At 43.1% G+C, this 14,952-nt stretch overlaps 1 protein-coding gene across 2 annotated transcripts in view; it reads left to right on the top strand.

The window, feature by feature from the left end:
* LOC101477232 (thyrotropin-releasing hormone-degrading ectoenzyme) overlaps positions 1-14,952 on the top strand; it is a 272,984-nt gene that overhangs the window by 85,826 nt on the left and 172,206 nt on the right. For both annotated transcript variants that reach the window (XM_004566481.3, XM_076876236.1), the window contains exon 4: positions 14,397-14,523. In XM_004566481.3, coding sequence (XP_004566538.1) covers positions 14,397-14,523 — 127 coding nt within the window. The remainder of the gene's footprint in view (positions 1-14,396; positions 14,524-14,952) is intronic.

Here is a 14,952-nt window from a genome sequence, read left to right as displayed (position 1 = left end):
TACGACTTTGGTAAGCTACAAAGTCACGCCGCTTGATGAATTGTCGAAGCATTACGGCTACTGTAGTCAGGAGCCTCGAGGAGTAATCCGTTTCAGGTCCCAAAGTCAAATGAACACTACGGCATCACTGAGAGTTAAAAACTGTCTAAATTATTTCATTTTTTATAAAATGATCAGCGCTGCTGTTTTACTAGATGTAACAATTACGTTTAACATCTAGGAATCCATGAAAACAGAATTTATTAAATTTAACAGAGTTATAAGTTAGCTCGCTAGTTTCCACCTAAACATGATATAGCATCAGTTCTGACTGAGGGATTTTGAAAAAATCAAAACGTACAGCTCTGCTATCACTTCCAACATAAATGAAGACAGAAAACTAAACACCTGTGACTTTTGTAGGGTTACCGAAGTTGGACTAGCTGGTATATAATGATCACTAGCGACACAGCTATTTTAGCATAACATAAACACAGTGAAGCTGGCAAATGAATGCTAACTTTTTTCCACTTGTTAACGGGAGGGTTCCCAATGATTAGGGACAAAGGCGATCACAATGCAGGGTGCTCCAAATGGACCAAACCTCAGTCAGGAGAACAACTGAAATAATCCATTCACAATACGAGGTTAGTTATAATATACTGCAACAATATGGGAATAAAGCAGCTGCAAGATAATTCAACATTAATAAATCAAGGGTACGGAAGTGGAGGAAGCAAGAAGAATGAGTTGAGTAAAATTTAACTTATCTGACTATTTTGTTTCTCTTAATGCGCCTTTTAAATCCTGTGCGCCTTATGGTCCGAAAAATACGGTATTTTCCAGATTAATTTAGAATCCCTTTTCGAGCTTAACCTGAGTACCCTTTAATGTAATAGAAATTAAGTAACTCTGTCACTACTTGGTTTCAGTTTTAAAAAAAAATTATACAAAACAGAAAAATACAAAGAGATGTTCTAAATATTTCATACAAAACCATTCATGCAACTATTCAAACTTTCATACAAAACTTTTTCCTCTTCCCTGTGGCTTCCTCCTTAGGTTTTTTTTTTATTTCCGGTTTTGAGTTGTAAAATTTTCATGCTCTTCTTTCACTGCATTTCAGGATGATCTACCACAGGTTATTCCTTATGTAGACAAATGTGGGCATGGCAGTGTTCAGATAGCACAGATATACAGATTTAGAATTACTGATTCAATAACGTATTCTCTGTGGTAAAAATAACACTGGTCCATATGCATACCTCATAAATAGTCTTGCAACTGCATTTCTTAAGTGCGTGTGTGTTCTTAAGACTATTTTTACACACATTTTCCATGTAAATTTTCCATGTGTTGTCTACAGTTTACAGATGTTTGTCTAAATCCATCCATCCATTTTCTACCAGTCGCCCTGGTCTGGGTTAAATGACACCAGCTTAAGCCAAGATGTACCGACATCTCTTGTCCCTGGCCTCCACCTCCAAGACACTCCCAAGCCAGTCAGGTGTGATTCCAGGTTGATGACTGAGTTTTGTAATCTTGCAGTCAGATCTGCAGATGTACATTGTGGACATTCGGCTGTGTGCAGCTATGAATAAATCACAACCTGCTGGTGAGTTGGATCAGGTAACGGGAAAGATGCTGGTCGTGGTGAGAGTATGTTGCAGAGATCCTGGACCTGTATAAGTACAGATGCCTATTCTGCAAAAAACTGCAGAAAATGGAATTTATTCTTTAGAGAATTACTATTAATCACCTACAGCTGATACTGCAGAGGATGTTTTCACAATCTTCCCGCCAAAAGGATCCGTCAATGCCAGCCAAAATTTAAAGTCTGCTTCATGAATGTATCACAAAATGCTTATTGCTAGCACACGTAATAAACTCAGTTGATATTACAATCCCAAGAGCCATGTTGCTAGTGTGGCTGAAGTGATTACAGAGGGATAAAAGGCTTGACAGGAGATCTGTTAGTTACAAAGCTGAAATATATATATTATGTTAACGGGACAGTTTCTGTTGATTTTGTTCTCCTTCATCTGTAACTTTCACTTCTATAGTTTAAATATGGGCTAGTATTTTCGGTGTGATTCTTGTTCTGGCTTTGCTAGTCTGGGTCAGATGGTGTTTAAAGTCTATAAAGATTATGGTCAATAAATCCAAAGTCTTCCAGCTGCTTTCACTTGGTGAAAATCTTTTAAAAACATGTTTGTATGGGCAGCCAACAATGACTAAAGATGTTAGTTGAGTGCTGCAGTAAATACCTGAATCTTGCCTCAAATTCCCTCCACAGGCTCTACAGTCCAGCATGCCTCTTTAAGTAGGATCTCAACCAAACTCAGGGCCTTTACATTCATTTCTTTTTCTTCTGTGCAAATAAACAGTACAGGCTGTTCGTGTTTGCTTTGGTAGAGGAACACACAGACTGAATCTTACAGGATTCACAGGATGTTTTCCTGCCAGAATTTCTGCTCTTTCCTGCCCAGTTCTTCAGTCTGTTCCTGTGTTTACCCACTTGTGCAATTTCTGCTCCTTCTTGACTCTCAAAGACGAAAATGTGTTTAGTTTGGTGGTCATATTGTATTTGCCTTGTCCACTCTTTAGCTGGACTTCAAGCATGTTCTGAGCATACAGGCAGGCCACCTCCATTGTTTTCACTGTAAACTAGACCGCTGCAGCATCAAGAGAGGAATAGTGATGAATGACACATCTTTCCCAAAAAAGAACAGATGGATCAATACAGAGAAACAGTGTTGGCTCAAAAGCTGCCTCAAAGTCAAATTGTCCTGACTCAAACAACTGTCACACAACAGCAGTGTGGCTTTCACCTCTCAGCCCTCTGAGCTCAAAGTCTTCAAAGGTGATAATTCAACTTGAGCCTTTTTTGCAGAAAGGCAATATGGACATTTTGGAAAAAAAATTAAATAATTTTGAGTCAGTGAGAAAAATTATTTAATTTGATTTCTGTTTCACAAGAATTGATAAAAATAAAAAACAAACAACAAAAAAAAAACCTATTGCATATTCTCTGAGGTGCTGAGGTTAGACCTAGGCTAGGTTTGGAGTTAAAATTGGGGATTGAGGTCATCCAAACACCAACTCAGGATTAAACCAGCAGTTCTGTTTTACCATACATGGGTAAAACCCAAATAACTAATGAAAGGTAACATCTTAGTTTGGTGTCTAATCATTCAATAATTTATAATTTAGCATAGAAGCTAATGGGCAGCTGAGTCTGATGGAAATTTATTTGATTGTAAGTGAAACTGTTGCTATCAAAATTTTTGTTTTTCCAAGACATTGCTTGATGAAAAGTCATAAAAATGCATTTTCTGTAAGAGTTTGTGTCATGCGAAGCAGTTTGACCATGTGTGAGAGTTTGCTAAAAACAAGGTCTCAATTTCATGGTGTAGGATTAAACATCAGGGGATCAACAGTGTGGTTATAGTCTTTGCTACGGCCCCTGGCCTTTTAAGTGAGCCGGCCTTCCTTCAAGTAAATTCAAGCATGACAACACCCACAGACGATTGGCTGGCTGGGAACCCGTGCCAGCCTTCCTCCATGTAAATTCGAATGTGACAATCCACACAGACAATTGGCTGCCTTAGGACCTGTGGTTTGCACCTCCAGGGAGAGAGACCAATCAGTGACTTGTACACACCTGTGTCTTCAAAAGGCTGAAGAACTTTCAGGGGCTGCTGCTTTGAACTGAGTATGCAGACTGCCCTGTAGGCTTCCTTCTCTGAGCTTTGCTTGTGAAATTCTGTTTAAGTGGTGAGATTTGGCTTGAGTGGCGTTTAGCTGCGTTACAGCCCATGAGGACAGTTTTATTTTCTACTGGTTAAGCCTTACTTGAGCTAGTTGTTTTGTGTTGGTTGTTTGGTTTGTGGTAATCTGCGCTATAGGTTTTCTTGTAAGTCCTGAGTTCTCTTGTAATAAACCTTTTTCTAAACTGATCTCCCTCATGTGGGTCTCGTTTATGTTACCTCCCCTATCAGAGACGGATTATGACAGTCTTCCAGAGATAACTTAGTACAATTTCCATCCATCCATCCATCTTCATCCGCTTTGTCCGGGGCCGGGTCGCGGGGGCAGCAGCCTAAGCAAAGAGGCCCAGACCTCCCTCTCCCCAGCCACCTCCTCCAGCTTGTCCGGGGGAACACCAAGGCGTTCCCAGGCCAGCCGAGAGATATAATCTCTCCAGCGTGTCCTGGGTCTGCCCCGGGGCCTCCTCCCGGTGGGACATGCCTGGAACACCTCACCCAGGAGGCGCCCAGGGGGCATCCTTGTCAGATGCCCGAACCACCTCAGCTGGCTCCTTTCGATGTGGAGCAGCAGCTGCTCTACTCTGAGCCCCTCCCGGATGGCCGAATGTCTCACCCTATCTCTAAGGGAGAGGCCAGCCACCCTTCGGAGGAAGCTCATTTCTGCCGCTTGTATCCGCGATCTCGTTCTTTCGGTCACTACCCACAGCTCGTGGCCATAGGTGAGGGTAGGGACGTAGATCGACCAGTAAATTGAGAGCTTCGCTTTTACACTCAGCTCCCTCTTCACCACGACGGACCGGTGCAGCGTCCGCATTACTGCAGCTGCAGCCCCAATCCGTCTGTCGATCTCCGGCTCCCTTCTCCCATCACTCACGAACAAGACCCCGAGATACTTGAACTCCTCCACTTGGGGCAGGAACTCATCCCCGACCCGGAGTGGGCACTCCACCCTTTTCCGGCTGAGAACCATGGCCTCAGATTTGGAGGTGCTGGTCCTCATTCCCGCTGCTTCACACTCGGCTGCGAACCGTTCCAGTGCGAGCTGGAGGCCCTCACCCGATGAAGCCAACAGAACCACATCATCTGCAAAATCAGAGATGAGATTCTGAGGCCACGAAAGCGAAAGCCCTCCGCCACTTGGCTGCGCCTAGAAATCCTGTCCATAAAAATTATGAACAGAACCGGAGACAAAGGGCAGCCCTGGCGAAGCCCATCACCCACCGGAAACGAGTCCGACTTATTGCCGGCAATGCGAACCAAGCTCTTGCAACGGTTGTATAGGGATCGAATGGCCCGTAGCAATGGGCCAGACACCCCATATTCCCGCAACACCTCCCACAGGACACCCCGAGGGACACGGTCGAATGCCTTCTCCAAGTCCACAAAACTAACGACTAACGAGTAATGGACGAACTCTCCTTTCCAGCACCCTGGCATAGACTTTCCCAGGGAAGCTGAGGAGTGTGGTCCCCCTGTAGTTGGAACACACCCTCCGGTCCCCTTTCTTAAAGATGGGGACCACCACCCCGGTCTGCCAGTCCACAGGTACTGCCCCTGATCTCCACGCAACATTGCAGAGGCGTGTCAACCAGGACAGCCCTACAACGTCCAGAACCTTCAGGAACTCGGGGAGGACCTCATCAACACCAGGGGCTCTGCCACCAAGGAGTTGTTTAACTGCCTCAGTGACCTCGCCCCCGGAAATTGGCGGGTCATTCCCCTCATCCCCAGACTCTGCTTCCTCCTCGGAAGACGTGTCAGTGGGATTAAGGAGGTCCTCGAAGTATTCCTTCCACCGCCTGACAATTTTCTCAGTCGACGTCAGCAGCGCTCCGCCAGCACTATACACAGTGCAGGTAGAGCACCGCTTTCCCCTCCTGAGACGTCTGACGGTTTGCCAGAATCTCTTCGAGGCAGTCCGAAAGTCTTTTTCCATGGCCTCTCCGAACTCCTCCCACACTCGAGTTTTTGCTTCAGCCACTGCCCGAGCCGCATTCCGCTTGGCCTGTCGATACCTGTCGGCTGCCTCCGGAGTCCCACAGGCTAACCAAGCCCGATAGGACTCCTTCTTCAGCCTGGTGGCTCCCTTCACCTCTGGTGTCCACCATTTGGTTTGGGGATTACCACCACGGCAGGCACCAACCACCTTGCGGCCGCAGCTTAATGCAGCAGCTTCGGCAATGGAGACACTGAACATGGTCCATTCGAACTCAATGTCCCCAGTCTCCCTCGGAATGCTGTTGAAGCTCTGCCGGAGGTGTGCGTTGAAGATCTCGCGGACTGGGGCCTCTGCTAGACGTTCCCAGCACACCCTCACTACGCGTTTAGGTGCACCAGGTCTGTCCAGCGTCCTCCCCCGCCACCTGATCCAACTCACCACCAGGTGGTGATCAGTTGACAGCTCAGCCCCTCTCTTTACCCGAGTGTCCAGAACATATGGTCGCAGGTCTGCTGATACAATTACAAAATCGATCATCGACCTACGGCCTAGAGCGTCCTGGTGCCACGTGCACTTATGGACACTCTTATGTTCGAACAGGGTGTTCGTTATGGCCAAACTGTGGTTAGCACAGAAGTCCAATAACAGAGCACCGCTCGGGTTCAGATCAGGGAGGCCGTTCCTCCCAATCACGCCCCTCCAGGTCTCGCTGTCGTTACCCACGTGAGCATTGAAGTCTCCCAGCAGGACAACAGAGTCTCCAGGTGGAGCACCCTCCAGCACCCCCCAGGGACTCTAAGAAGGCTGGGTACTCTGCACTGCCACTTGGCGCATAAGCGCAGATGACAGTCAGGACCCGTTCCCCGACCCTAAGGTGCAGGGAACAAACCCTCTCGTCCACCGGGAAAAACCCCAACGTATATTAGTACAATTTCATTTGATGTAATCCAATAGATTGGTCCAGACTTCATGTCCATGATGTGGTGGCCCACACAAACCACCTATTTGGCTAATAAAACTGAGCATGGATATCGTCACTGTGATGTATTGGCACTGGAGTCAGCATTTTTACATGGGAAAGTGGCATGTTTAGTTAACAGTTGTTTAGCAAGCTGCATTCATAAATTCTAAGCAGATCACACAGACGCACATATCTGCTAATTTGTGCTAAATAACATGCAAATTAAATACTCGATGTTCACTTAGCACTATGGGAACAGACTTTTTAGAGAGACTGTGAGTACAATTAACTGCAATAAGATAATTTCATTAAAATCTTCCAAAAGGTTCAAACACCATAAACATGGACATGAGTTCAGTTTGGTTAAGAGAAGTGAAACACTGATGGCAGCAAATGGCTCCAGCTGTGCTGATGAACCTGGTGAGACCAAGGATGTTGTTGTTTCAGCATTTACAACTAATATATAACAAAATATTTCTGAGCTAGAATTTTAAGATATCCTCCACAAGTAGCAGTCTCTTTAACCTGTTCAACAACATCCCTGAATTAATAAACGCATGTCAATCACAGGGAATTTAATCTCCTTCCACAAAATGTACATTTTAATTATTATTATTATTGTGCCCTGACCAACACGTCAGTGTCTTCCTCACCTCTGTCTTTTTTAATCACCTCAGGCTAAAAGAAGCTCAGTATCATTTGGTTTATTTAGCCCTCACAGTGGTAATGTTTTTTTTACCCACTGCCTCGGCACACTGGAAAAAAAGAGAGTAGGACAGGGAAAATGTATTTAGCTGCCATCATGGGGATAGTTTCAGCACTTTTTAAAAGGTGTTACAACCATCTGCACCCCGTCAGCTATAATTTGCATAGCTGCAGCAGCATGGTCGTTTGAAATTAGCTAAGATAATATGTCTTACATTTTACCTAAGGCACTACTCTATGAAAAATAAAGGTAACATAGTTCTGAATCCATCAGTACTGATCAAAATATTTTCAGTGGGCTACAAGCTGAACTAGGAGGATAGAAACAAATTATCGGTCCTATTGTCCTGGTATCAGTCCAGTACCAATACCAGCATTGGTGTCGATGTTGTCGATATTTGGATTGATCAGCCCACTTGATTTTCCTCACACAGTTTGGCAGTGTGAGGAAGTGAGAGTGTTACAACTATCCTCATTCTCTAAATCTAAAGTAGCCACCTGACTCACTTTTGGAGCAGCCTCCAGTGGCAATTGGAGGAACTGCAGTTTATGGCACATCTGCATTGGCTTCATTTTTGAATCTTGGATGTTCCTGCTCGGAATGAACTAATGTTCATCAAGTAGATGTTGATTATTAATTTTAGGCCAACGCGACAACCGAAAATGTGAAAAAATATTTGCAGCTGTGTGTATGACTTTGCCTGGAAAATTTTCTTGTAGTTTCAGTAGAAGGCAGCTTAGTACTTTTTTTTTACCGGCCTTTGTTGGTATTTGTGCAGGTCTACAGCAGCTCGTGTGCGACACAAACACTGTGACACCACGTAGCAGCAGATCTGCAGCGTTACCACTGAACAGGTTTCAACGTGTTTTCACAGCTTTCTGAAAGCAGAATTTATTAGAGTGGAAGTGAAGCTCAGAGAGGAGAGACAGCAGAGGTACTGGGACAGTGTGTGTGTGTGTGTGTGTGTGTGTGTGTGTGTGTGTGTGTGTGTGTGTGTGTGTGTGTGTGTGTGTGTGTGTGTGTGTGTGTGTGTGTGTGTGATAAGCCAGCAGTGATACAGCAGTATTACATCATAGTGAGTTTGTGTGTCTTCATGGGGAAAATAACACGTGTATTTTAACTTGTGTGTACATCTACCTGCCGCTACTTCTGCTGCTGTGTGTGTGTGTGTGTGTGTGTGCTGTATTTGATAGCCAGTCTCTATTGTCCTTCATCTGACAGTGAGCTAGTTTCTCCCTGACAGTGAAACCATTCAGCACACACACACGCATTTAATTTGTCCTTTATTTTCATTCACACATGCTGATTCACGTGTATTGATCAGTGAGATCACTGCTGCCTGTCGCTATGGTAACCCCTATCTGTCAGCTGACATTGTTTGTGTATAATTAGTCTGGAGGATCAGTCTGATTAACTGCTCCATCCATCACAAAAACACAGAGAGGAGAGCTGGCAGCTTGTTTTAAGGGCACGTTTCAATCTTTTCGTGTCTCTCTGGCAGGTTTCTGCAGTTTCAGTCAGCTTCTTATGGTCGAAGTCAGAAAACTGTGAGAAATAAAACGCCTCTAAGCAAAAGCTCCAAGTGAGTTAATGTAGTTAATACAGTTTAGTATTCAGGCCACAGAAATGTTACTTGTCACCACTTTTAACTCAAAACTAATTAATTCCACACATGTTATGATCAAATTATCACATCTGTCCACCTGAAAAATCCTAAAACCAGAAACAGCAACACCACAGACGTGTGATTGTGTCAGTGTTTCACCGCTAAGCTCCATGAAACACATTAAACTCTACCCACCGTGCTCCCTCTGTGGCTTCATCAGCTCATAAAGCTTTACACGTTAAGAAGAATAACATTTTACTTACTTGAACTGTCTGAGGTCAGAGCACCTCCCACCATCTTAAAGACATTATTTAACAGTTTGTTTCTCTTAGGAGTGACGCCCAGCTTTTCTCTCTTTGCTTTACAAGCTGGAGATTTATAGCACTCTCCCGAAGGCATCATCACAGTCTCATTATGGAGACGTGAGGATTATCTACAATGACATATGGATTTTATGAGTGTGGCTTCTTTTTTTGTAGAACTGTCGATCTATGGATGTTTTTTTTCTCTCAAAAATTAACATTTTATAATTCTTTGAAGTCTTTCCATGTGTTTTTGACATGAGGATGGAAATCAAGAAAATAATAATATTAATGGATTGCATTTTATATAGCGCTTTTTGGGGCCCTCAAAGCACTGTACAATTCCACTATTCATTCACTCTCACATTCAAGGCAAGCTACAGTTGTAGCCACAGCTGCAGACGGGCAGACTGACAGAAGTGAGGCTGCCATATCACGCCATCGGCCCCTCTGGCCAACACCAGTAGGTGGTAGGTGAAGTGTCTTGCCCAAGGACACAGCGACCGAGAATGTCCGAGCCGGGGCTCGAACCGGCAACCTTCCGGTTGCAAGACGAACTGCCAACTCTTTGAGCCACGATCAAAGTTATTCATATAACTTATATATCTAAGTTACATAAATAAAAAGGCTAAAATATCTTACCACCATGCTTCTTTGTAATCGCAGACCGTAAGAGACGAGTTGAAGGTACTGAAGTCCCATGTCAACATTACAGTCTGTGCTGAAGGTTAATCCATAAGTTACAGTAGTTGTTAATTCTCGATCAACAAATCCATCAAGTATTTGTAGAGAATGTGATTATTCAGTGATACCAAGTGATACCAAGACGTGATACCATCAGTAAAGTTCACAAGGTAACTGCAGAACTCGACAAACATAACTGATCTGAAGTCTGCTGGCAGAGAAGTAGCTTTATCTCTGTGGAAGTCATAAAGTTGGTTGTTGGTTGGTTTGAAGCCCAGTCCTGACTTTGTCCTCTTTCTTTCAGACACAGTGCAATTTGATGTTGCATTTATCAAATCGGAAATTAGTATAGTACACCAAAAGCAGAACAAAGGTTCATTTCCTGCAGTGGAAAGTGCTGTCTGCTTCAGATCTCTGTTTGGTTTTGAATATGAGAAAAAGGGCACTGCGTGGCTTTGTTGGCTTTGTGGGCTGTAGGCTGTTTGAATATGCCCTACATGCTTGTTGCTAACTTTGTCAAGAATGGTCTGTGAGTCAGAAATGAACATGTAGAGTTTAAGGAGTTTTAAGCAAAGAATGATTGAAAAAATTAAATTAAACGGCCATGTATTTTATTGCCTAGACGGTTCAATTCGATCAGAGGGTTCATTCGGAGGGAAAGGAACCTTAAAGAGACAGAATCTTCTTTGCATGATGGAGCTTTTACCTGCGTCAGTGCATGGGACGATGAGTTGTGTTGACAGACAGTGATTTCTGGAAGTGCTCCTGAACCCATGCATCGATTTCCATGACAGAATCATCTCTGTTTTTAATGCAGTGTCGCCCAAGGGACCACACATTTTCAGCCTTTTCTCTTGCACACAGAGATTTCTCCACCTGCACCTGTCACAGACAAAAACAGACTTTAGACTCACCACCGATGAGACTGAGCCTCATAATTCAGTGTTTTGTGTAATAAAGTGATGGTGGCTGCTGCAAACAGAGCTTGGCTTTTTCCGTATGAAAGCTGCATCAGGAGATTAGACCAGCTGACCTCAAACACCGGATGCCTGAATAAAGCGGCAGCAGAAGCTAATTTTCTTTTGCAGGCCTGCCAAATTGCTTTTTTTTTTTAATGAAAATTGACTCAGATGGAGCAGATGTCTGTCTGTCTGTCTGTGAGCTTGAAAGAATCACTTTAGTTTAAAGAGTCCATTGGGAGTCATTGAAGTGAAACATTTTTGACTGAGCTTCAGAATCACAAGAGGGCAGCAGACTGACAGCACACTAACAAACACTAAGTTGGCATCAAAGTCAGATTAAAAAAAGAGCAAAATCTGTTTTTATTTTTCCTTCACAGTCGGACACAGACTCCTAATGTGTTGGTCAGTGTGATTGGTAATGTGTGTAAATAATTACACTTAACTTCAGTGCACCTGAACTTCTGTTTGATGGTGGCTGAAATACTAAAAACCACAATGCAGCATTATTTGAAACCCCTGTCCTTCTTCTGGTTGGCTTCACGGAGGCTTGTAGCCTGTAGGATGGTCTGTCAGATGATTTGATTATGACATTTAGCCTAGTCTTTTTAAAAAGCTAAACATTTAAGATACTGTACTGATGGGAGGATTGCACACCAACTTTTCTGGTGACACCACCACAAGGTTCACAGTTGTGGCTTGGATATAGTTGTAGTTTAAAAGTAATCAAGAACTTTTGAATCAATTGCAGTAAAATTTGGATTCAAATATATTTTTTCTTCAGGATAAAGCCAGACTTTTTATCTATAGTTAACCTTAAAATTTAGGATCATGTCAAACTGCTGGCATTAACTTTGACATTAAACTTGAATTTAAACAGACATAACATTTCAATGACCACTGGCAGGTTAACACAGATCCTCTCTTCATCATGTTCCTGGGTGGGATATATTAGAGAGCAAATAAGCATTTTATGTTAGAAGAAGTGTTAAATGCAGTAAATGTAGGCAAATGTAAGGATTTGAGCAAGTGTGCAGCTCTTGTGGAGTGTTCCCAGTCTGCAAGGGTCAGCATCTGCCAAGCAGTCCAAGGAAGGAACAGTGGTGAACCAGCAACAGAGTCATAGTAGCCAAGGCTCACTGATGCATGTGGGGGAGTGAAGACTGGCCTGTGTGGTTTGACCCAACAGATGACCTGCTGTAGCTCAAACTGTTGAAAAATGTAATGCTTGTTCTGATACAACAGCATCAGAAGAGAAGGCAAGCTGGCAGAGGCAATGTGATTCTTTGGGCAGTCTTCTGCTATGAAAACTTGAGTTGTGCCATCCATGTGGATGTTACTTTAACATGTACTACCTACCTAAGCACTGTTGAAGACCATGTACACCCTTTGATAGAACAGGGATAATGCGCCCTGCCACAAAGCAAAAATGGTTCAGCAATGGTTCGAGGAGCACAATCATGAGCCTCCAACTCCAACTTCGTCTCAGTCCAGTCTAGCATTTGGGATGAGCTGGACCAACACGTCTGATTTATGGAGGCCCCATCTTGCAACTCATAGGTCTTAAAGGATCTGTTGCTAACATATTGGTGCAGATACCACTGCACATCTTCAGCAATCTAGTGGAGTCCATGCCTCAATTGGTCAGAGCTGTTTTGGCAGCAAACGGGAGACCAACAATAATAGCCAGTTGGTCATAATGTTATGCTGATTGATGTATAAGGGCAAGTAATACTTAAATGAGTGAAGCCAAAGCACTGAGAAACTCAGCACTTCAACCTAGATCTCGTAATGCCCCATGGCCCACTTTGGATTTGTGTACAGATGAGCATACAAGTGTTCGAGTCCATACTGCATGAATTAAAATGGATTTCATTAGAAGTCAGTCAATATGTTACACTGTGTTTTGGTGAAGGTGTGCAATGTTAAAGGGGGTAAAAAAAAGACAGAAGTGAAGCTGCTGTCACAGCTCTACAGGGAAAGAGCTGTGATTTTGCTTTTACCCACAGCTTGTCAGGAGCTGTGAGGCACAAAAAAAGAACCTCTTCTCAAGTACAAATTGCCATCTTCACCAAACAATAGATTCACTTTCGAAAGAGCAGATGATCATTTTAATCCCAGCAACAGTGATGAGTTGGAGTGTCTCTCGCACACACTTTGTCAGCATGTCATCCTGCAGTGGTTCAGAGGTCAGCAGCCTGACCACTGCATTTATAATTCTATTAGTTTTGACCACCAGCTAAGACCTGCTGACCTTCATCTTAAGTTCAGTTCCAGTGTGGCCATGGTTCAAGTCCAGATGCCACTCTGGGGTCCCATGTCAGGTCTTTGCTGAATTTTTCCTAGCAAAGGGGGTTGTTACTTTTGTTCTCCACTTGTCCAGTTTTCCCTATTTTGCACCGAAGGATAGGGATTTTTTGGCTAATAGCCCATTCAGGCTTCCCAGTGAGGATTACTTTGCTGGTATAAAATTACTATTTTACTCCACTCAAACTGTGTAATCTTTGGCATTTGTCATCAATTCAGCTAAAGAAATGGGGATATTTTTTTATGTTTTTGTTTATGTGACAGGCTATTAATAACAAACTACATATGCAACTTAAAATTCAATCTTTAATCAATTTTCTGTTAAGTGCAGACACAACACTGGTTCATTCCTTTTTTAATGCCTGCTTTCCTATAAAAATGTCGGGAAAAAAAGACCAAAAAGCCTGCAGAACTCTTACTCAGGAGCACTTTAAAAGTTGCAAAATGTCTGGCTCCCTGGACACAAAATATAAAGAAATGCGGGGGGCTTGAGTAAACAGTCTGAATGAATAAATATTGCTACATGTCCATAGAAAAATATGTAAATTTGATTTAGGGTGAACTGTCCTTTATAAATAAATGATGCAGCTGCTCCAACCCCTGTCCAATAATGAGCCCACACTGATCATTAGACTGTGTGAAATACTGGAATCCACCTGAAGCAGAACATTTAACATTCTTGTATTTTTTTTTGCTTCCATCTACAGTCGATATTCTTGCTCACAGCTGTAAATCAATTTTTTTCTTGTTTTATATTTGAACCAAATCAACCAGACTCCATTGTTCTGTCTGGAGAGCAGAATATGAAGTCGACCTGATTCACTTATTTTGTCTGTAGATGTGACCCACCTAACACGGACCTGATTCCATTTGTTTTTTCGCAAATTTCGAAGAAAACATCTCTCAAATATAATTTTTCCTTTCTGCAGATATAAACTTAAACTCTCTCTGATTGTATTATTTCCCCTGAAGAGTTTAATATACACGCAGCGTTCTCCTGTTTGTATCTGTCAAATTTAATTTCCTTTTCTGTATAGATTTGAAAAAAAGTGGCTTAATTTCATTTTGTTCTCTGTAGAGCTGAGCATACACTAATTCCAATTTCCTTTCTCTGTATCTGTTTTTAGATCCATCTCAATTAAAATCAGCTTAATTCCATTTCTTCCTCTGTATTTGTCTTCAGATCCGTCTCTATGCTCGGCCAGATGCCATTTTGAGCGGAGCAGGGGACTACGCCCTTCACATTACTAAGAGGCTCCTCGGATTTTATCAGGACTACTTCAAAGTCCAGTACTCTCTGCCTAAACTAGGTAAGGCTGCTGACGTGCTGTCCTTCCTCTGACGTTATGTGGGCTCGTCTCCTTCATTGTCTTGCCAGGATCTGCTCAGTGTGCACCGCAGCTCTCTGACTGTGTGGAGATGAAGTAAAGTTGGGACGAAATACTTTGTTCTCCTGAAGTCTGATTTCCTGTCAGCTTTCATTAAATAAAAACCACACTGTGTACTTACCATCCCTCTGCCGATCCAAATTAGGAAAGGAAAAACAGCTTCCACTTCCTGGGTGTCTCGTTTTAGGGAAGTCAGCCAACTCTTTGTCCTTTGTACAATTACTGTTAGGCTCATCAATTTTTACTCATATGGGGCAAAGAAAGCACACTGTCCTCCTTTTCCTTTTGTGTGTTGGGGGCTACAAAGAGAATAGGTCTGGGAATTGAACCTCAGCCAGTTCATGGCAGTTG

This window comes from Maylandia zebra, linkage group LG17 (genome assembly GCF_041146795.1).
Source record: "Maylandia zebra isolate NMK-2024a linkage group LG17, Mzebra_GT3a, whole genome shotgun sequence".
NCBI lineage: Eukaryota > Metazoa > Chordata > Actinopteri > Cichliformes > Cichlidae > Maylandia > Maylandia zebra.
The sequence above is the reverse complement of the archived record's forward strand: the minus strand, read 5'-3'. Positions and strand labels throughout refer to the sequence as shown.